Source organism: Brachyhypopomus gauderio, chromosome 21 (genome assembly GCF_052324685.1).
Source record: "Brachyhypopomus gauderio isolate BG-103 chromosome 21, BGAUD_0.2, whole genome shotgun sequence".
NCBI classification, from domain to species: domain Eukaryota; kingdom Metazoa; phylum Chordata; class Actinopteri; order Gymnotiformes; family Hypopomidae; genus Brachyhypopomus; species Brachyhypopomus gauderio.
In genome coordinates this window covers 6,901,163-6,925,161 of record NC_135231.1, presented here as the reverse complement: position 1 = coordinate 6,925,161, position 23,999 = coordinate 6,901,163, and the positions used below count along the sequence as shown (strand labels likewise).

The 23,999-nt window shown below is 40.9% G+C and overlaps 2 protein-coding genes across 2 annotated transcripts; one reads left to right on the top strand and one right to left on the bottom strand.

Annotated features, from left to right (window-relative positions):
- Window positions 1–6,880: 6,880 nt before the first annotated feature.
- Window positions 6,881–7,909, bottom strand: LOC143485128 (uncharacterized). The gene is made up of 2 exons (XM_076984367.1): window positions 7,645–7,909; window positions 6,881–7,498 (listed from the first exon to the last, which is right to left on the bottom strand). Exons 1-2 carry the CDS (start codon window positions 7,724–7,726, stop codon window positions 6,906–6,908), a joined length of 675 nt encoding a protein of 224 aa, XP_076840482.1. The 5' UTR covers window positions 7,727–7,909; the 3' UTR covers window positions 6,881–6,905.
- Window positions 7,910–18,313: 10,404 nt separating this feature from the next.
- Window positions 18,314–20,998, top strand: LOC143485157 (urokinase plasminogen activator surface receptor-like). The gene is made up of 4 exons (XM_076984433.1): window positions 18,314–18,945; window positions 19,532–19,675; window positions 19,920–20,036; window positions 20,600–20,998. Exons 1-4 carry the CDS (start codon window positions 18,897–18,899, stop codon window positions 20,797–20,799), a joined length of 510 nt encoding a protein of 169 aa, XP_076840548.1. The 5' UTR covers window positions 18,314–18,896; the 3' UTR covers window positions 20,800–20,998.
- Window positions 20,999–23,999: the final 3,001 nt, after the last annotated feature.

The following is a 23,999-nucleotide window of genomic DNA, read 5'->3' as shown; positions in this document are numbered from 1 at the left end:
CAGCCCTCTAGGCTCCGGTCACCCCACAACATAAGGGAGCTCCTGCCAGGTGGAGACCCCCACAAGGTCCAGGAACACTACGACACCGCCAGGGGGAAGCACCTGCACAGAAAACACACACACACACACACACCCAACCACACACCAACATAAAACACAAACGCGCCCCACCGACGCCCTCCGTGCCATACCCCGTGCCATACACACATTTAAGAGGAGGAGCATGCGTGGAATTACACGCAACATGTCACACGCACGCGAGGACAAAACACACACGCAAATACTAAACAAACAGAAATTAGTGCGTCAACAGCAAAGGAACGAGACCGATACATACGTGCTCTACATGTAAACGATGGTGATGCGCCGCTCAGAGTCGCAGTCGCTCCCCACATTAAACACATGACACACGGAGAGCAAGGCGACAGTGACGAGCGGCGACCGCGTCACACACACAAAACACTTAACATAGAACAAGCGAGCACGCACACGGATCCTCGAATTCGTTCACCCGGACACACTCATAAGCAGTGATGTCAGTAAACTCTAATCTTACCACTTTTTTTTTGGTAACGAGTAATATAACGCGCTACTATTTCCAGTCCAGTAATCAGATTAAAGTTACTTATCCAAATAACTGTGCGTTACTATTTTTATTTTCCCTAGTAAAAATATATATTTTTGCTTTCTTCTTGGCTCAGTTCTACTTTTGCGTCTGACCGTAGCGCTCGTCTCCGCACGCTGCGCGTGACCTGTGAGAGCACACGTTTTACATGTCATTTTTTGCAGTGTCCTCCCGTAATGATATGTGGTAGTATAAAGAAACACCCCTCAAAAACAGGGGAAGGAACATTTACCTGAAGAACTTTAATGTTGCTTTGTTCCAGGTTTGAAAAGTGCTGGAATTTTGACTAACGTAGCCTACTTTAAAATGCTTGAAAATTTAATATTTTGTTTCACAAGCTGTCTGACTGAACAGTTCGCATGTATTACGTTTACAAATAAATTTACAAATATATATAGATACTGAAGCGATTACTACTCCTCACGGTGAGTCTTGCCCTTTAAGTGACGCTGGGCTGCCAGGGTTGCGTTATCAATAAAATTTCCCTACTCTGGATTTTTGGATTAAGCAGTTTCTGCCTCGGTTACTGAACCTGCTTCAATACATTGTTACTGTTAAAAATGCACTTCCAATAAAGTGAGTATTGGAAAAATTATTTTTACTGCTGAATGTAACTACTAAAGTAACTTGTAATCTAATGTAGTTACTTTTAAAATCAAGTAATCAGTAACGTAACTAAGTTACTTTTAAGAGGAGTAATCAGTAATCGGATTACTTTTTCAAGGTAACTTAGCCATCACTGCTCATAAGACACCACAAGAGAGTTTTCCCAGGCAGACACCCTGGTCCTTGCCGTGCCGCACACAAAACAAAAGCATGGCGTAACTCTCCCAACAAACAACGGACATGAAGAGCTCTCCCAGGGCAGACTGCCCTGGTCTTCGCCGTGCCACACACACACACACACAAAACACATAAGCACGGCGGAGCTCTCCACACAAAACACCACGCAGACAAACACTTACCACGAGACATGACCACGAACGAAGGAGAAAGTAAAGGAGACTGGCGGCTTCCGAAAGTGGCTGGTCATTCTGTGACGGGCAGGGTGTGCGAATAAAAAGGAAGCGATCACGCCAAGTCTCAGGGAAAAAGGATGGTTTAATAGAAAGTGCGCAAACCAAAAACCCGTGACATAGTTCCAAATTAAGGATATAATGACCAGCGGTCAACTGGTACAAAGACAAGACCTATATAGGCAAACAAACGACCCTCAGGTGAGACGGATCACGGGCTCCGCCCACCTGAGGGACGCACACAACGTAACAACACAACAATAACAGCCACTGTGGACGGAGGCGACCGGTAGGGGGCCGCCTCACCGTGACAAACACTATGGTTTCCCGGAAGAGAAACTGCCGCAAGGTTTTGATCTTAACGGGTGAATCCAAGAGCCTAACCACAAAGAAACAGTTAATATGATGTCATTTCTGAGCCAAAACTAGGGGGCGCAAAAACACATTTCACAAGTGTAAATATTCAACTTGTGAGCGTAAATTAGACAGTGGTGAGCACAGAAAGCCGAATTCCCTGCAAGTTTGTGTTGATGCGCGCGCTCAAACTGTCTTTTTTCACACTCGAGTTTTGACAAGGGGCGATTTTGGCACTTTGGGGCCGGGCTCATGGGAGTTTCTTTCAGTGAATGCTATTGGATCCTGGTTTTGTGACTGACAGTACACAGACTTTTCAGAATATGATGGAACAGGATGACCATAAACAGACGAGTTATCTACCTATCCAGGTTAAAAGTGAAATCTTTGGGTTGATCTAACTTATAAATATTATTTAATAGACAAACTTAACACTTTCTAATGTGCATGAATTCATGGATTCCCATTATATTTCTATAGTCATTACACTCTTAGAAAAAAGGCTGCTATATATCAAAAAAATATTATTTGATGACAAAAAGTAAGGAATCGAGAATAGGATATAACAGAACTTTACTTACACTCCACAGAAAATTACACACATTCCTACACTTATCAACACGCTTCTCCTACCGAATGTATCACTCTGTGAAGGGTGGTTATCTAGTTCTAAATAACATATAGTTCTGAACATACTATATGTACACTATATAGTACCAAAACAACAGACCAACCATCTTTGTTCCCATACTGAACCATATATGCAAAGTTATTTGAAGAACCATGTAAAATATATCCATTGTGGTAGCAGGACGAAGTCACTACCCATAAACACCCGTGGTTCACTGACAATGTTAGAAGTGTTTAAATGTCATTTTAGAAGTGTTTAAATGTTGGTTGGATATTCTGTGTGAATGATCATACATGCCATCAGTTAAACGACCATAATGTGCCACTTCATACATGTATGTCACAGTGGAATGCATTGAGAACAAAATAACAAAAAATTATCAATGTAAATCAAAATTATTATCCCATGGAGGTCTGGATTTGGAATCATACTCAAAGTCAAAGTGGAAAATCAAATGACAGGCTGATCCAACTTCAGTGTAAATTCCACACTCAAGTTAAAATGAGGCTCAGTAGTGTGTGTGGTTTCCACGTACCTCTATGACCTCCCTACAACGCCTGGGCATGCTCATTTTTTTAATATTTTGCATGGTAGAACCAGAAGCTGCTAATCATATTAGTGACAAATAAACAATAACAGTAACATCAACAACAGCTTTCATTTTCTGTTTTTTTTTTTTTTGATGGGTTGTCTTCATTTTTGCCTTCAACTTTTCATTTAAAATAGGTTTCCATTCTCTGTTGGTAGCAAAGGTTCTTCTTCTATGTATTAACACATCTGAGTTACGTACTACCGCTACTAGTGGTGTGAAAGTGTATTGCACCTTATTCAAAATCAATGCAGTCCCGCTGTCCTCTGAGGCCCAAAATTAAAAACTGTTGTTCTTTTGAGGCCCTCAAGGTGGCGGTCACGGCCCACAATAACCCATGGGTTAAGAATCTGACAAGTTGCTATTTTATCATATAAAACATATATCATATAAAACATATCATATAAAACATCATTTGTTTGTTTCCCTGTTAAGCACTACCAGATAAGGATTTCAGTGGACTAACATGTTATTCCAGCATTGATTATGACAACTGGTTGATTCTGGAAGTTTACAGGAGATCATGATCACTGCTTTGTTGTCAAAGGTGAATACTTTTTGGCCTTTTGGGTACATATGTGATCAATGACATAGACTTTTGTCTGGGGAAACGTTACCAAGTGATTAAGAATATAAACTGGAATGATGTTATTCTGCTTAAAAAAAAAAAAACTTTTGTTTTGGTTAATCTCACTTTTTAATCTTCTCTCACTCTCTTTTCTCTCTCTCTTGCTCCCTCAGATAGTGAAATAACGCTGAGAGGATGTGCCAACAACGCTTTCTGTTATTTGGCAACTGCGTCCGACCTGCCAACGAATCAAACAGCCAATTCTTTTGGGGGACAATCCCCGTTTTAATGCTCAAGAAAATGTATGTTGCCCAGAATAATCTGGGAATATCAACCTTACTATAATTCCAATGAATGCTTTATAAATTAAAAACCGTCCACAAGCCATTTTACTTTACTGTGTGGTTTGTTTCACTTGCAGGTTTTGGCTACTGGGAGGCACAGTACAGGATTCTTTGCAGCGTCCACTAAACCTGTCATGCAATTACAGCACTAAAAGGTGAAAATACCCGTCTACTGCAATAACCTGTCACGTTGAGGACCCCGGCCCCTCCCTTTTGGGCGCGTGTTAACGTTGTCCATGTGCTTTGTCTGCGTCAGTGGATCTCCGTGGTTATGGTTATGTCGTGTGATTAATCTGTCTCACCTGTAAATCGTCTCGTAATCACATGGGGCTAATGTGGTTTGTTTATTTAATGTGCGCTTGCGCAGTGTCCTGTGCTCGTCATTGTCTAAGTCTACACGTTGCTGTGTATAAGTGTGTGTTCTTCGTGCGCAACCAAGCGCAATTATTGTTAAAATAAAAGTGACGTCAGTCGTGAATCGGGATTCCGTGTCTCATCCTTTGCCACGACCCCATCGTCACAGAACGACGAGCCGTCAAGAGACACCGAAAGCATGCCAGGCTACACCACCCGGCCGAAGAAGGGCCAGCGCCCCAACAAGCGGCATCACCGGGCAGCTCCCTCCCCCCAGCGCCGCGAAGCCACGCCGACGCAGGAACAACTGGAGCAGGACCCGGTGTGCGCTGCCCAGCTGTCTTCGGCTCGTAGGTGCACAGACGAATTATATCGAATCATTTCGACTATATGTATAAATATTTTACTTTAAGTTTATAGTGATGGGAAATATTTAGTGCAATAGTGCACTTTAACAGTGTAAGGAACTGCGTGACGCAGTGCAGGGAGGCGGACACAAACGCTGAGGCAGAGTCGTAATACCGGGCAGGGGTCATAACAGGTACTGTCACGTATGGCGACGCCCCTTCTCCTAGCTGTCACTCCGGGTTCCCTCATGTCTGTGTTTTCCTCGCCCATTGATCCCGGCCTGCTCGTTTGTTTCGGTAATTCCCATTGTCTGCCACGCCCCTGTCGTCATTGTTATCACCTGTTCCCAGTTCTGTGTATATTAGTCCCTGTGTGTCTCATGTCTGTATCGGTTGTTTTGTTCAGTGTCCATGGTCCGTAAGTTTACTGCTCTGTCTTTCATGTGCTCTGTACCTGGTTGTTCTAGTTTGTATGCGTTTTCCCGTGTTTGGTTTTGAGTATTCGTTCGTAGCTTTGGTACCTTGTTTATTCCTTGTGTCGTTATGCCTGTCTACATTTCTTGTTCTGATTGCCCACCCGTTATGACCCCTGCCTGCAACTACGACTCTGCCTTTGGAATTTCCTTGATTAAATCTCGCTCTCCTCAGCGTTTGTGTCCGCCTACCTGTTCTGCCCAGCGCAGATCGTTACAGTACTCCTCATATAGGTACAACACATATGATAATATGCAAACGCTACAGGAAAAGGCAATTAAGAGAACATTGAGTCAAGTGGAAAAAATATATTTTGCTAAAGAAAAAAAAACAGTTAGAAGCTTGCTCATTCTATTTCTCAAATATTGCTCATTCTATTTCTCAAATATTGCTCATTCTATTTCTCAAATATTGCTCATTCTATTTCTCAAATATAGTTTGCACATGATTTTTGAAAAGGGGAAGAGTAAATAAGACTATTAAACAGAAGCCTGTGAAACAGGCTTCACAATTTCATGTAGGCCTACCTCTACAGCAAGCCCTATACGACCCTCTGCTGGATCTGTGATGCATCTGCTCTGTGTAGCAGGAATGGTGCTGCACCAGGCAGGCTGAAGAAACCAGCAGACTGCAGGAGCTTTCTAAACTTTATAAAGCTTCATAATCCACTACCTGCTTATTGCGTTACTTTACATTATGACAAGTGTGGTGACACAGAAACTGTAGCTGTTGGGTACTGTACTAAAACACAGTGTAGCGCTGCACTAACTATCCCGTTCAGGATTGGCTTTCAGTCTTTTTTTTCCTCCTGTTTATGAATCAATTAATTCTCTCATTGCATTGTCCTTATTGCACCATGTCACCACATTGTAGTCAAACGTTAAGGCAAACTTTTCGAATTTTCTATGTAGCAATTATTCCTCCTTTACAACTGTTACCACACGTACAATTGTCCATATGACCATCATTCCCATATTTCATTATAGTGACATAATTTAGACATCTGCATGCAAAGGCAACCTTAAGAAGCTGGACAGCATTCATCATTTTGCTATTTGATTTGTAACAAATGACCCTCTTGAACACACCATTGCTCTCTGTGTTATCTACCATCACGGCCCTCTCTGCACAGTCATCATAACATCCACTGGTTTACACTGCTATATAAAACTCATCTTGCATATCCATTACTTTCTTTAAGTCAGTTTTTGCAGCAAGTCTTGGACAAGTATGAGTTCTTCTCTTTACAAGTGTGCTCTGCACTTACAAGGCAGCCATTGTAAAAAAGAATTAGTTCTTAAATGTCTTGCATGGTTAAAATAACATTTAAATAATCATTTAGCTTGTGTTGCATCTGTGTACTCAGATTCTGAAAAAGTTGTGTACAGTCTACACATCTAAAAGACCTTTCCCCAGTAAATGCATGCCTACATACTGTAGATTTAGAGAACCTGTTTATGGTAAAGAATAACATTCTTTGTTGTTTTTTTCAGAAAAGAGGTATACAATACTCGTGTAGAACTGAATGCATCTATTTTTAATAAGGTAAGAAATGTAAAACAATCAAGAAAAAAAAAATGGAAGACTCCGATCCCAAAGGCACTCAGACACAGAAGCCCATCTCTGCAGCCAGATCCAGAATGTTTGGAATCCCCTCCAGCAGGTCTAGAATGGGCTTGGAGAAGATCACTTCTCCTGTCTTGCTAATGGCAGCATGAAATGTATCCGGCTCCTCACAGAGGACGTTCAGACGAGGCCTTTTGCTGGGAGTTTTAGCCTCATCAGCCTGAGCCCCCAACCCCAAGTTGGAGACATAGAAGACCTCCCTCTTTCTCTTCCTCATATTAGATAAGAGTTGAGTTGTCCTCTGATGCCTGACAGCTTTCTCAATGCGGATGTTGTTGAAGGCCGCACGATATTGCTCCATGTAGGACAGGTACGAAGTGTGGCTGTGTACTTTCCAGTCCCAATAGAGCGGAAGACATTGAGGATGCTGCTGGCAGAGCTGCTGCCAGTAGAGGTGCAGTCTGTTGTACTCCTTTAAGTAGGGGTCCTGCAGGTAGAGCTGCTGCAGGTACAGCTCCTGGTCTGTATGAGGATCCTCTAGGCTGCCAGACATCTGAGGACACTGGGTGACATAACCACCATTGCCAGTAAAGACGGGCACCGGCAGTGTTGTGAGCCAGGGGTTTGCACCTGTTATGGACACACATGGCATAATACCAAAGACTGGTATTTAATATTATTTTATGAATAAGCTTAAGGAAATCCATACTGACAAGCATTTACTAAATTTAGTGTCTTATATACAAGTATAAAATGATACAAATATTTTGTCTCACCATGAGTGATAAAATATGTCTCTCTGAAGTGTTCCTGCCCAGGCTTTGGCAGGTCAGTTCTCCGGAGGTAACAATTCATCATTCAGATGAAAAATGGACAAATATATAATTGGAAATCGCAAAGCAAAATCACATACAACCAGTCCTGAGCTTTTCAGCACGGAAACTGAGCTTCAAACATTACACCTTCCCTACCAAACATTTTAAACCAAACATTCTAAACCAAACATTCCGAAGTTGCTTAGTACATGTTTGCAATTTTTTAACCAAAGAAACTAAACCAGCCACTGACGCAGCCTGGCTGGTACCTGCCTGACGCAGCCTGGCTGGTACCTGCATGGTTCTTAAACATTTTCCAAGGTCAAATTCAAGCACATTTGTGGTCCATTTTTTATATTTTCCAGCATCTTACAGCTCTAGTGAATTACACCTTTATACAAATACACACATCCTCAAAATGATTAATTCACTTTTTTCACATTAAAAGAGATGGCACTGTGTTTGGTAACAGCAGAAGTCAATGTTAAAATAGATGGTAATAAATGCTAAAATAGATTTAATATTGGTAAAGATTAGCCCAAGCAAGCATATATTGGTAGTTTAATGGTAATGGTAGTAATTTTCAAAATCCACTTAATGTCTTCACATTGTCAGGTTTTGCGCTGGAATTACAATGCTTATATTTCTAACGTAATACAAGCAACTTTTAGTCAGTTATAAATTCTAGCATTTTCAAATGCTTTAGGCAGAATTCCAGCACTTTTCAACCCTGAACCCTGGGAGTCATTCTTATTTGTTTAGTTTGCCTAGTTTGAAAAAAAAAAATTTTTAATAACAAAAAAAAAAACAGATGTCATCAGCTCCAGATGTTTTGTATTCTTTTGTGAATATACATTCATGAGTCTAGTCACTGTAAGTATTCTCAATACAAACACATGCAGAATGAAAATCTCCAGACCATTTTTCAGCAGCATGTGAAGGCAGTGCAGGGCATGTGTGTATGTGAAAAGAACCATCACTTTTGTTGACTTCATAGATGCGCTGCTTTTAACACACACACACACACACACACACACACAGTGGCGGACTTAGAAATTTGGGGGCTCAAGGCGAATTTTGCTATGGGGCCCATCAATATTAATATGCGAGAAATAAGTCAGCTAATCAGGGGGCCCCTACAGTGGGCTGCAGTGGGAGGGGCCCAAGGCAGTTGCCTAGCCACGCCTCTATGCAAAGACCGCCTCTGCACACACACACACCTGGATGGGAAGAGTTACTTCAAAAATGAATTCCTCAGTGCAGGTTGCCAAGTATTCCCACCCAAAGGAGTGTACTTCAGATTCAGGAAGTTAAAATCCCTCCCAATAATTTTGGTCCAACTGCCTGACTTGCTAATTGGCTCAGACCAGTGAACTGAAATAAGAAGTAAGAGTTTCTGTTTCTGGTGACGATCTGATCTCTTGTAACTATATAATTCAGTACTTCACATACTTTTCTGCTACTCCTGGCTTCCTCATACAATACCACAGCTCCTGTCTCGGTACTCTATCATAGCAGGGCTTAATTTGAGCCGGATCCTGCCGGAACAGGATCCATGAACTCTTTCATTTTGAAGGGTGCGTTCCGGGAACTGTCTGCCTCGATCCGGTAACTTTCAAGCCTACTAATTATAAGTTATGAAGAAATCTGTCTGCGTTGAACCAATTAATTGAACAAATAATTCTATAAAAGACATTTTTAAACACAAGATCCACATTCAGGCTTCCTAAATCACATAAGAGCTCTCCCTTTTAGCGATGCCTTTCCGTGTCTCCCCTATAAAGCTAGTTATACTTTCGCGAGTGACCGTAGCGAGCGACTCCGCACACCTCGAGCGCGTCACATTTTGTGCAGTGTTCTCCGTAACCACGGATGTAATTTTGGGGGGGGACGGAGGGGACGGGGGGGACATGTCCCCCCCACTTTTTCAAAAGCCGGTTTTGGTCCCCCCCAGTTTTTACGGTTAAAATCAAATATTTAAATAGCGACGAATCCATGTCCCCCCCACTTTTGAAATCAAAATTACGTCCATGTCCATAACGATATGTGGTAGTATAAAGAAACACCCCTCAAAAACAGGGGAAGGAACATTTTCCTGACAAATTTTAATGTTGCAATGTGCAGACATCCCAAGTCTCCCGGAAGCTGCGGGAGTCTCCCGCATTTCGGTAGTGTCTCCCTGATACCCGCGAGTGACATATAATCTCCCGGAATTCAGAACGAGTGACCCACACAAACGCGCACACAGGCGACAGACTTTTTTTCTCTAATCGCAAGTGGGAAGGAGAGAGAGGAGGTTCTGATTGGCCTGTTCTCCACTCAACATCTTACTTACATTCGCAAGATTCTGTTAAATAACCCAGTCAAAAACTCCACTGCTGTCTCTCCCAAACATTTCCATGCCTCCACTGGAATATCATCTGGTCCAACTGCCTTACCACACTTCATTCTCTGAATTGCAGCCCTAACTTCCTCCTTGCTCACCTGGGGCACTTCCTGATTCACAACCTCTACCTCTTCTAACCTTCTTTCCCTTTCATTCTCTTGATTCATCAGTTCCTCAAAATACTCCTTTCACCTTCCCAAGACACTCTCCTCACCAGACAACACATTTCCATCTTTATCCTTTATCATCCTAACCTGCTGCACATCCTGCCCATCACGGTTTCTCTGTCTAGCCAATCTGTACAGATCCTTTTCCCCTTCCTTAGTGTTCAACTTCTCATACAGCTTGCTATATGCCTTCTCTTTAGCTTCTGCCACTGCTCTCTTTGCCTTACGACACATCTCCTTGTACCTCTGTCTACTTTCTTCATCTCGCTGAAAATCCCAATTCTTTTTAGCCAACCGCTTTCCTCTCAAACTTTCCTGAACTTCCTCATTCCACCACCACGACTCCTTGTTTATCATTCTCTGTCCTGAGGTCACACCAAGTACCTTCCTAGCCACATCCCTGACTGCATTTGAAGTTTCATCCCAGGTATCCAGAACACCACCACCATTACCCAGTACCTGCCTCACCTCATCCCTGAATTTTACACCACAGTCCTCATCCTTTAACTTCCACCACCTGATCTTAGGTTCCACTCTCACTCTCTTCCTCTTCTTCACCTCCAAAACCATCCTACATATCACCATCTACCCAACACCTCCTCATTACCACTGTTCCCTCCACCAACATGTCCATTTAAATCTGTTCCAATAACCACTCTCTCTTCTTTAGGAACCTGCAAAACAACTTCATCTAACTCTCTCCAGAATTCTTCTTTCTCCTCCACATCACAACCTACCTGAGGAGCATAAGCACTGATGACATTCATGATCACCCCATCAATCTCTAACTTTATACAGAACACCCTGTCACTTACTCTCTCTATACATACCTGTCAAGTTTTTTATTTAAAAATAAGGGAAAATTTCCGCTGGTTGCTGTGAACATTCCCACCAGCCCAACCAAGGTTCAGGACCCCTTATATTTTACACAAAGTCTTTTTTGGAACACCTTCTCTCTCATTACATTCATCCATCTCTGATTTGTTTGTCAGGTGTGTTGTTCCCGCTGTCAGCACTAATCTCGCGAGAACTGACACTCGGGCTTCTGCAGTTTGACATTTTTGCGAGACTAGTGACATAGTTCATTTTGGAGAGTCACTTGAAAGCTTTATTTAAAATTATTATATTATAATACCTGAAATTATTAATACGGGACGACGGGAGAGAGGAGTAAAATACGGTAGTTTCCAGGCCAAAACGGGAGACTTGACAGGTATGGCTATATGGGGGTTAGGTGGATATACTAATAATAATATAGCATCTAATATTCATAAACATCTAACATAACATCTAATGATACCAATTATAGCCAACACTACATAGGCCTACTTTTAAATCCAGACTGAAAACCTTCATGTTTGAGCAGGCCTTCAGCTCAGTTTAATTACCTTTACTCTGTAACGGCACTTTTATCTTCATTAATTTAACTTACTTTAAATCTACTGTTTTAATCATGCTTCCTATTTTAGATTTTATTGTGTTTGTTTCCTTTTTATGTTTAATTTTAATATTTTATTTTTATCTTCTTATCTTTGCTCCCTCTTTAGATCTGCTTTTAGTTGAACTTTGTCTCTCTCCTCAGCAGAAACTTATTGCAGAGGTTGTGACTTCTCTCCTGGTGTGTGTATACACAGGCGACGCCAGACACAGTTCATAGGGAACTGTCAGGATCATGGGATGTAACTCGACAAGAGTCCAGAGGTCTGGCGGTCAAACTCAATGGGGGGGGGGGGGGGGAGTGGGTGGTATACAGGTGGCACCATTGGTGGCACCAGGTGGCCGCGCATAACTGTGGGCTGACGAGCACACAGTTCGCAGAAAACCAGTGAGAGTGAAGGTCGCACTCTGTGTGAGTGATGTGCACATGCACGTAACACCAGACAGCAGAACTATTATTTTATTTTACTACATCAGACATTGTCATCCCTGCATGATGCACAAAACAGATATATGACAAAGTTCATTAGGAAATGTTGAAGGTGCGGTATGAATGCAGATTATGAATGTGTTATTTGCAGCTAACATGGTGATAACTGGCTGAACCATTTCTTGATTGGAGGTCACCACAAAGCTGATATGAAGAGAGATGAAGAGAGCAGGGGCCCCAGAATGAGGAGGAGACTCTGTGTAGTGCTGCCAGCACTGTTGCACAAGTTCCCCTCACAGCACTTCACAGCCATCATTATATTTATTAAGTTAAAGAATGGTACAGAGTTATCGCATGTGCTCTTGGTTGCACATCTACTCACAGCCAGAGGCGGACGAAGTACTCAATTTCATTACTTGAGTCAAAGTACAGATACCACTGGTCAACAGTGTTGCCATAGTTACTTTGAAACAGTAATCCGACTACTGACTACTGACTACTTCTTTAAAAAGTAACTCAGTTAAGTTACTGACTACTTGCTTTTAAAAGTAACTAAGTTAGATTACTTTTAGTTACTTTCAGCAGAGGCTGATCCCCCGCCCCTATAACATGAAAATGACTACCAGTTCTGCCAATACTCACTTTATTGACATGTATTTTAACCGGAACATCAAAAATGACACTGGCATTTGTAAACTTTTTCTTGAAATAGGCTTACATGTTTTTTAAATAAATAAATAAGACAGTCTTTCTGTTCAACTCCGCCCACTTACAGGGTTGCCAACTGTCACGCATTGAGACACACGCATTTGACTGTCTTCACACGCTTACGCCACACTTCCGATATCTCACGCCGAAAAAAAAATCCAGTTTATTTACCTCTGATCCACATCTATGATTCAATGAGTTACTAGTTCGATCTGGCGCCAACCACCGGCGATCGATCGATCGCGATATAATACTGAATTTAGTCAATTTTACACCCCGCCCGGTAACAATTTACGTTCGCCGCCAAGCCCCGGTTTTTTTTTTTTTTTCAGGTTTGACGTTGTGTTTTTGAAAGTAGACAGCACTCTGTCGCCAGGACAGAGTGTACAACGGACCTTAATGTTGTCTTCCTTAGCCGAAATAAAATCAAAATAATGCCTGTATTTCCAGCTGCTAAAGGCGAACCTCTCCTTCCATCTGACTTTGGCGCCGCAGAGCAGAGATGACGTAACCGCGTAAGAAACGTGTAGCCAAAAAATAAGAATGAATAAATATAACCTACGTTCCCCCGAAATGCAGAAATAGTAACGCACGATGTTTTAGATAAGTAACTTTAATCTGACTACTAGTTTTTAAATAGTAGTTGCGTTAGACTACTCGTTACTGAAAAAAGTAGTCCGACTACAGTAACGCGTTACCGGCATCACTGCTGGTCAAATGCTACTCCGATACAAGTGAAAGTTGCATGTTCAAAATCTTACTTAAGTAAAAGTACTGAAGTACTTGCTTTTAAAAATACTTAAGTATTAAAGTACACCTTCCGTCACATTTGTAAAAAAGTTATAGTTTAAAAGTATTATACATCCTACCAAATCCTCTTTGGGCATAATATTCATACAGTCTTTGATAATAATCCATAAGGCATATTCCAATGATGTACATCATTCAGGTAGTGGTAGCAGAAAAGTTTAACCTACACTTTAGTTTAAGGAACAAAAACATTTTTAAAACCACAATTCACTGATTAGCCTAGCCTAACCTGTTTAAGCAAATTATGTTACCATATTAAAAGTCAATAATAAAATGACGGTTTTCTCTCTTTGCTAGTTAGGTATTCAGTCATTGTTGTGGGCTGTAAACTTCTATCAACCACTATAGCCCAGCGTGTTCGTTTGATGGGAAGGAGATAGCAAGAACAACCATACCAAAATTATAGCAATAAACAAAAAAGGCCTTTATTAAAACAGAGATATCTCTGGGGATCTCACATTCTAACATTTTACATCAGAGACCCAACAAGTGTTTGAGCATGCCGTCTTTATATATGATTTCTCCGCCCCCAAACGCTTAGATCTTCTTCTATACCTTACATGGTGTTGTTCTTCAAGCATACAATACTTCTCTTTCTTCTCTGCAATCCCAACATGGACATATGGTTCCTGTCTATGGACTGATAGGCCGGCAAGAGGCCACCATTCATGAAGATGCTGTAAATTCATATTTCCTCAACGTCGGCACAATCAGGCCTACGCCTTCTGCTTTTTAGATCTCACTCTACAGTGTGGTTTGCTCAACATCCTCTCCCTAGGGTTCACAGCTCGGACACATCTTAGACAGTGGTTACATTTTACTTCTACATTAAACAATGATTACACTTCACTCCTTTTAAACAGTGATTACATTTCGCTTCTGTATTATGTTAAAAGAATAAACAAAGCATGTGTTAATTGCTACACAAAAAACCCCAAATCACAACATCATCCAATACAACATTATGCTACAGTCAATATAAACAAAGACAAAGTAAAATTAGCAGTGTGGCATCTTGGTAGTCTAACCTTGCTACAACCTTTTGCAGTATGGCTAAAGCCCACCAACTCCATGCCACCCAACATGCTAACAAACTCTTTTCAAACTAGAAATCACAGCCACATTCGAATTATTGACATTAATTCTACACTGACATTAGAATGGAAACATTATTTGACAAGATTCGATTAACCCACACGGTTTCCCTTATTGATGTTTTCGTAGTTTGAATTACTTGCCAATATAATGTTAACATTATTTATAGTGATCCTAGCAGACCTAGCAGTGGAGTGAGCAGGCAAAGTCATTTCACTAGCCTTACTGCAAAGCTCCTCTGACTACATAGTCACTTAACAAAACATTTAGGCTGCATACCGTAATATACCAGTCCCCCCAGGATTTCGCGGGCCTTTTTTGTGATTGTTGCGGGCTAAAATGTTTGATGTTGCGGGTGTTTTTCAAAAAATTTGGGGGGGGGGGGGGCGCCAGAGCGAACTAGTAACTCATAGATATGGATCAGAGATAAATACATTTTATCTCTGACTTTAAACTTTATCTCAGTTCAAAGTTTAAACTTATAAACTTTATCTCAGACCCTCGCCGCTTGCGTGCGCTGCAGTGACTTCGCGGGCTACCGTTGCATTGTGGGGAATGTAGTGTTTGTGGGTGCAAAACACCATCGTGCGGCTGTGGCCTGCGGGCCAGTTCTAATAGTAATTAAATATCATCCAGGAGGCCATAGATAATCAATTCGCGGGTCGGATCTGGACAGTTTATCCCCGTTTTCATGTAGTGTACCGGGATACTGCTTTTCCCAATCTTTTTGCCGTTATTTTCGTCGCTCATGCTGCTTTCAGTCTGCTCCTCTTGAACGTATATACGGAGGTAAGGTGGGAGTTTGTCGACGTCACATCAAGACGACATCAGTGATTGGTCAAATTTGCGGGAAAGTTGCGGTGATTGGCTGAAGTTGCAACACCGCCCTGAATTCGCGGGGTTTGCTTGAAGTTGCGTTGAAGTTGCAAATCGCAACATCGCAACTTTCTGGAGGGTCTGATATACTTCCTCAGGTGGGACGGTGAATTTTGGTATGCAGTGATATAGTTTGTTTTTTGGCAAACAAAGTATGCATTTAAAACGATAGGAATGATTCATCCGTTCAGAAAACTGGAACATTTTGTCGAGATACGGCCATGGGTGCAAAAGAGCATGCCAGGGTTGCCAGCTCTCACGCATTGAGCGTGAGACACACGCATTTGACCGTTTTCACACGCTCTCACGCCACACTTCCGATATCTCACGCAGATAAAAAATCTAGTTTATTTACCTCTGATCTATATCTATCAACCACCGGCGATCGCGATATAATACTTAATTTGTGTCCATTTTTCACCGCCCCGGTAACGTTCGCCACCCCCCGATCAACAATTTACACTCGCCACCAAGTCCAGGTTCAAATCTCCCTCCAAGCGATCTTGAAAAGTTGGCAACCCTGGCATGCTCCATCACCGCCGTCTCCGCTCATGTTGCTGTTATTTAGGAAAAGAACGACTAGCGACACCGAACTTGATTTTACACCTCACAGACACATCCTTGATTGCTGATAGGCTGTCACCTGTGAAAATACTATCGGGGGAGGGGAGGAGAGTTGTGTGTGGAAGTAACGAGTAACGAGAGCTGGACAGAAATGTAGTGGAGTGATAAGTACTGTATTTGTTATTCAACTGTAGTGAAGTGAAAGTCATAAGTATTTTTTAAAAAATCAACTTAAGTAAAGTACAAATACTCAAGAACTGTACTTAAGTACAGTACTTAAGTAAATGTACTTCGTTACTGCCCACCTCTGCTCACAGCTGCCTTAATGCAATTTGCATTACCTGAGTGAGAGAAAGGAAGAACAGACAGAAATAGTAGATCCAGTGAAACCTGTAGACTTCGGTAATGCACGTATATTTCCATTATGCCACAGACACCCAAATCTAATTGATTGAGTTATTCGTTTAGTAGTTTTTATAAAATTCCAGTGGAAGATTGCTGTGTTCTGCTGCTCGAATGGCCCTGCACTATGAGTTATAGTCACATATTAGAATAACTAAAAATAACTTTGTAAAAGGTGCAGCACTCCACATCTCTATTTAAGAACCTCTAGGATGTGAGAAATATTTGCCTTTTCTGTACCTGGAAATTCAAAACTCAACCATCTTTAATTACGTAAGCAGAACACACTGTACTTTTGTCATGTATGAACGTTCTGGCCTCATCATCTAAGCAGATAGTTAGATTTTTACCAGTTGTATTAATGCAGTGGTCTTCATCTCCCTCACAGTTCACTGTTTCTAAGCAGTTCTTGCCACTGCAACACTTCATCCCATTGGGCGGCTGATAGGGTAAAGCTATCGGGAAACACCCACAAACTTTAAAATAAATAAACCCAGTCAGCTTCTTGTTGGCTGCCTACATGAGAAAACAAGTTAAAACTGTTCAGATTTGACTCCCTTATATCATTAGAATATAAGAGACATTAGAATAATACTGCCCCCATCTCAACCCACACACTGAGAATTGCCTAAGCCATTTTGTGCCAAATCATTAAGTGTCAAATCTGCTACCATTATGTCAAAGCTCAGAGCTAATCACAGGAGCTGCTCTGATGTTGGCTGCACACATCAGCACGTCCCAGCCTCAGAGGACAAAAAAAAAGAAGATAGAAGTTTATTTTTGATGGTAACATGACTCAGCTGCAGGTAAGTAACAGTGAGTAAATTACGACACAGACACAGAAACAAAACACACACACACAAAGGCCAGGAAAAATGCACAGAATAAATTCAATATGTAGACAAACACGGACACCAACAGGTGGCAGGTGGGGGCGGGACACATCTGTTTGTGTAATGGCTCTGTAAATAGTCTCATCACCATTAAATACCCTAATTTGACTCCATAGTTAGCTTGCCTTCTGCCTTCTCTTGTATGTTGTCTGTGTTTGTTGATAAATGCTCACTGTTTGCACCATTCTCTCTGAACATAAAGAGGATATGAACACATATCTGTTGTGGTTTGAATACATATCCGTTAACACCTTGTTGTGGTTTGAATACATTTCCATTAAAACCTTACTGTGGTTTGAATACATTTCCATTAAAACTTTACTGTGGTTTGAGTGTGCATGCTCACTCCCCACTTCCACCTGCTGCTGTAATTGCTGGATGCAGTGTGAGAATTTCTGAACATACACATAATAGTATTCATAACAGTTTTGTTTTGTTTATGTAAACACTTGCTCAATAACTGTAAAGTATACTCCTAAACATTTATTGGTTTGCCAAATATATATTAAGCTAGCCACACAAATTGCATCATACGGTCATGAAATGTAAAGAAAAGACTAATTTAAAAGGCTGAAATTGAGTTTTGAGAAAGAATATCCTCCTACACGATCCCTGTATAGATAATCCAATCAGAGAAACTCCTTCCCACTTCTCACCCACTCACAGGCCAACTTCCTCTTGATCTTCAGGGAAGTTCTTCAGACACTTTTCTGGAACAAGAAAGAAGAAAAATAAATTTGTGAGCAGTAGGGCAGGCAGTTTCAGCTACAATCCCTCTGCACTAGGAAACATGAGAACCCAAACATGGTATGACATCTTTTTAATCACTATGGAGATTAGAAGCAATGGAGAGGAAGAGGGTCCCAGCCTGCCAGCGGTTTAATGAGTCCATCATCCCAATGCCGATATCACGGTGAATGTGATGAGGAGAGAGGTCAGTGCAATTACAGGCTTGCGGAAGCAGAATGCCGAGCAAATAGAGCTTTTTGAAACACAGTGGCGACAAGAAGTCAAACAAAGACTGACAAAGAACAGGCAGGCAAGACGCACAAATAAACTAACGATAATAAGTTACAAGTGCAGCACGTAACAGTCACAAGACAAGAGACACATCATATTAACACAGAACTCTTTCTCTATTACGTCTTTCTAAGGTACTAATTGTTTGTCACTGCATTAAGCCTTTTCATGTCCTTCCTGCCTTATGAACAAGGAGATTTATTATACAGCGCATTTGACTTCATGGACTCATTCATTGCATTCAGTCCGCACAAAAAAGTCTATATGTTACCTCTGGTTCATAAACGGCCATGGCACTTATTTTCAACCCAGCACACTTGAGTGTAACTAGGGTAATCTTCAGGAAGCCACACCCACTTTAATCAGCTGTATTTAGGTCCATATCAAATCCTTCCACCTTTTCCAGCATTCTCACCTTTCCATCAATGGAGCTGCAGCTCACACTTGTTCTTCTCTGCATGCTTTTTTCCAAAGGTACAGATGGTTATGTACATTTACATGTGAACAATCAAAATATAGTTAGTTTCAACACTTCAATAACTAAATATTTTTATTTTTGATTTTTTTAAATACTTCAACTCACCATTGAGGTGTTGCTTTGGGAAACAATGATTTAATCAATGCAAAGTTTGTAGTTGAATATTGGCAGATAATCAGTTACAGTTTAAGACATCATGCTTGCCATTTGGTCAACTGTACAGCAAACCTGATTGTAATAAGCTACTTCTCTAATTATGTAATATCTTCTTGCAAAACGATATTGCAGAAATATTAACTGTAACTGTCTCAACTGTGTGTTTTTTTTATTGTGGTCTTGGTCTCTAGCACAGGCTCTGAAATGTTATCAGTGTATTCCAAGGACAAATGGAGCGTGCACTGAGACAGAGACACACTGTGCTGATTTGTGTGCCAGTAAGACTGCCACTGTAAATGAAAGTGAGTAAGAATAAATTATATTCTATTGTCTAATTAAGTATGTAGGAATCTGGACCCCAACTCCGTTAGTTGTTATTATTTTACTTCATAATCTTATTTGAAATAAACACGTGGATTTTCACAGATGGTACACACATGGATTTCCATATTAAGACTTGTGCTGTCCCTGCTGAGTGTGTTAATGGGAGTCTCAGCACTGGATTTTTTAATCAAACCTTCAGCACGAAATGCTGCAGTACTGACCTCTGCAACAGACAAAGTGTGCCAGGTACCACCAAAAGCTTCTCAGTAGGAACACCATGCAACACCATTTTCACCAACTTACATCATAATGTGCCTATACTTTAGCAGCTGTTTCTTTGGAGTGAAAAATACAAATGTATGGGATGTTATATCCTGCCAATGCAATTTCACTTTATTTTTGATGTTGTGCAGAATGACCTGCATGAAATAAGTTCACTGCTCTGTTGACGTTCCTTTGTTTACCCCCCCCCCCCCCCCCCCCCACCAAGCTCTACCAGCGCAGTTTCCCAATGGAAGAAGCTGTTACATCTGTGACATTCTGGGCAAGAACTGCTCAGAAATTATGGGATGTGAGGGAAATCAACATTACTGTATTACTGCAACAGGTGAAGTTAAAGGCATTCTGTCAGGGCATTCTAACTCTCCAGATCTAAAAGATTCTGTCAGAGCATTCTAACTCTCCAAATCTTTATAGGATTCTAACACTCCAGATCTAGAACATTCTGTAACTGAACATTTCGTGAACCCTTTCATGAAAGTCTAGCACATTTGTTTCAATATGTCAAAATTATGGAAAAACAGCTTATCCGCACACAAAGCTTCCTTATCACATGTTCATTTGATCAGCTTTGGCTATGAAGAGAAAGAAATGTTTTAGTGGACCACAATATTTACTATTCACCATCTGATTTCCTTTTAGAAGCTTATTGGTTCGCTCACAAATCTCATGTTGGCTTATTCCAAAGTCACTCGTGAATGCCCTGTGCAAATATTTATTTTGCTTTATACTGGCTTGTTAATGACTTTAAATTATCCCTGTCACCTACGGGAAAAAATCCCATTAAGATAAAATGAGACTGCACTTTCACAATAAATAAAAATAAATAAAATAATTGGTTTTGCAGGGCAATGAAAAATAAGATTAACTTGTGTTTGGCTTTTCTCTCAGTTGAAACAGCAGGTAAAAAGATGACTATAAAGGGATGTTCCAGTAAAAGTTACTGCACTGGGGCTGCCCTGAGGCTGCAGATGGCTGGCAGCAGCTCGGATGTGAAGTGCTGTGCCGGAGACCTGTGTAACTCTGCTGTGAGCGTTAGGATGAGTCTCCTCATGTTGACACCTCTGCTCTCCTCCACCCTCTTACACTGAGCTCGGCCTGATCAAGCATCTCTCTCACCAATTCACCTCCTACAAGGAAATCAGTCTATTTTACAACGTTCTGTGCACTTTTTTATCATATTGTTGGTTGCCTGAAGGCTGAGACATTATAAAACATTATCGTATCATTCTATGTCTGATTACTTGATTGTTTCATTTAAAAAATGGAAATTAATATGGAAATGTGAAATGAAAGACTTTTAAAATTAATGTAATCTGGTGTCATCTGCCTTGATTTAATGTAATATTTTATTTAATTGCCTCTTAATAACCCTTGTGTAACAAGTTTGCTTGTTTCATCAGAAAATAAACCCTCCATGTGAACTTGCATTAAAGAATGTGCGTGTGCAGTTGCAGTAAATTCAGTAAATGGAGTCAAATCCGGATGTGAATCCCAAACTCAAAACACCCGCAAAGTCACCACACAGGATGCAGACGATGCACAGAGGAAGCTGCATAGCCAATGCAACAGCAATGCTAAGTGTTCCTCTTTCAAAAAGAGCTTTTGTCAGATTATATGATGCAGTGAAATCACTATAAAACGTCTAGCTCATTCATTACATAACCATTGCCACAGAAAAAAGAGCCATTACATAAATACAGCAGGAAACGGCTGCTGCAAACCCTCTGTCAGAAGAAGAGTTTTTATGTCCTGTGTGCTGTAACATCTTCAGGGATCCTGTTAAACAGGACCTCTCTCTCTCTCTCTCTCTCTCTCTCTCTCTCACTCACACACACACACACACACACACACACACACACACACACATACACACAGCCGGCCCTGACCAATGTGGTGCCCTTGGCGAGATTTTGGTTGGTGGCCCCTGCATCATCAATCATTGGGTTGATTGTATCAGTATTAAAGAAACAAATAAAAAGCAAATGAGTTATAAATATTATATATATATATATAAATATAAAAAAAATAAAAATTATTTTACATAAAGTAGTGCAGAGAACAACTTTTAAATAATAATAATAAATAAACAACAACTATGCCCAGTGCAAATCAGTGCATTTTGCTTACTGCAACATTGTTATTATTTCAAAAATGAACAGAGGAGCATATGTGTGTTTTAATATACATTTATTTTAAAAACTTGCTGAGCTAAGCTAATAATAACACCTATTGGGCAGTATGATGACAGTATTGTAAAATTGGGGCAGTATATTAACCTCATCTAAAAAAAAATTATTTTGTACAGTCTAATTGTACAATCTAATTTGTTGATGCTATTAAATGCTATTTTTTTCTCTTTCTGTGTACAATTGTCCCTCTGGTTCCTTCTCAGATCGTGTTGTCCACATTGAAAAAGTAAGTGATTATATTTCTGTTTCGATCACCATATTGTGCCACACATTGTGTTTGTGAAATAATTCTGATACATTTAGAGCTTCAGTATTTGGTGTCTAATTTCAGAAACATTATATATGAAAAAAAAATATATATATATATATATATATATATATATATATACTGCTCAAAAAAATAAAGGGAACACTAAAATAACACATCCTAGATAGATCTCAATTAATAAAAATCTTTTAAATCAGTTGAAAATCTCTCATTTCTACCTGTTGTCTGTTCCATTTGCACAAGAGCAGTTGAAATTGATTCACAATCAGTGTTACTTCCTATCTGAACACGAAGTGTGGATGACTTGGAGTTACATTGTGTTGTTTAAGTGTTCCCTTTATTTTTTTGAGCAGTGTATATATATATATTGATATTGATGTGCAAACATTTTGATAGATACAGTACATTGATGTATTTGTGACGTTTGGTGCAGGCTGAAGGATGAGACTTGTTCTCAGGCTGTAACAACGATGTCACATTTATTTTGTGGGATTGTGCAGAATGCGCACACAGAACATCAAAAACGAACTACGTGAGACGCAACAAAGACGAGCACAGGAAGTCACACACACACACACACGCTTTATACACATTAACTAATAAGCACAGCGTGAAACACATTAGACTAATGACATGAGTGAACACACACACACACACACCCAACCACACCCCTACATGTACATACATGGACACGGACTACGTAGACACATGCCCCAAAGGGAGGGGTCCAGGGCTGTAGCGTGACAGTATTTAATAGTGGGCTGTACAAAACACGCATATATTGCAGATGTTTATGTACAAGTAAAGTATTCCATACATGTTCCCTATAATTGCTCCACAATAATGTTCAAACTCAAGTTAAGTCCGAAATTACATATTAAACAGAATGCACTAGATTTGAATCACTGTGCAAGTGCTCCACCGGTAAAGCAGTAACTAGACTCTTTCAGTACGCAAGTGTGAAGTACGCACACAACATCATACATCCTGCGTCCATCGTCTTACCAGTGTCGCTTGACTTTACCACTACAGTTCAATGACCCCATGACCTTTGAATTCCATGAAGAAAACGTTCAAAATGACCTGAGATAAATTTAAACACCCGCGAGCCCCGTAAATTCACACAGCACAGATGTTTTTAAGAAGAGCATAATAAAAATACAAAAATATCTTTAAATCGTGTGGTGGAAATTTGGTCTTTGGCCTGACCAAATTTTTTTGGCCTGCCAAATAAGATCTCAAACGGACTCAGGCCCGTTCTCCCCCGGAGATCTCAGAGTTAATCCATGCCCCGTTAAAACAAATCACTGCACTCCCTTCTAGGATGTTCACACAGTATCTCACTGACCTCACCATCAGTACGGCTACTATTACATGCACCCATTTTGCTGCTTCTGCGGAGAGAGACAACTACTCACCCACGCTCTCTCATACCACAAACACTCACATAGAGCGCGACCTTCACTCTCACTGGTTTTCTGCGAACTGTGTGCTCGTCAGCCCACAGTTATGTGCGGCCACCTGGTGCTCGACTCCCAGCCGAGGGTGAAACTCCCAATCACTCAGTTACCCTGCCTGGTAACCTCCAATGGTGCCACCTGTATACCCTCCCATGGAGTTCGACCGCCAAACCTCTCAACTCTTGTCGAGTTAGATCCCCTGATCCTGACAGTTCCCTATGAACTGCGTCTGGCGTCGCCTGTGTATACACGCACCAGGAGAGAAGTCACAAACTCTGCAATAAGTTTACCTAACACTTTGTACTCACCAGGGTTTAGTTAACTTAACTGTTCGTCTGTTTCTGGGAAAACTCCAACGCCGAGGAGGCAGA

Bases quoted from the DNA above. Each gene is read 5' to 3' on its own strand.
- LOC143485128 (XM_076984367.1), bottom strand. From the start codon at position 7,726: ATGATGAATTGTTACCTCCGGAGAACTGACCTGCCAAAGCCTGGGCAG. The intron at 7,499-7,644 runs GTGAGACAAAAT...TGTCCATAACAG, and splicing joins GACATATTTTATCACTCATG to GTGCAAACCCCTGGCTCACA.
- LOC143485157 (XM_076984433.1), top strand. From the start codon at position 18,897: ATGGAGCTGCAGCTCACACTTGTTCTTCTCTGCATGCTTTTTTCCAAA. The intron at 18,946-19,531 runs GTACAGATGGTT...GGATTTTCACAG, and splicing joins CTGCATGCTTTTTTCCAAAG to ATGGTACACACATGGATTTC. The intron at 19,676-19,919 runs GTACCACCAAAA...CCCCCCACCAAG, and splicing joins CAACAGACAAAGTGTGCCAG to CTCTACCAGCGCAGTTTCCC.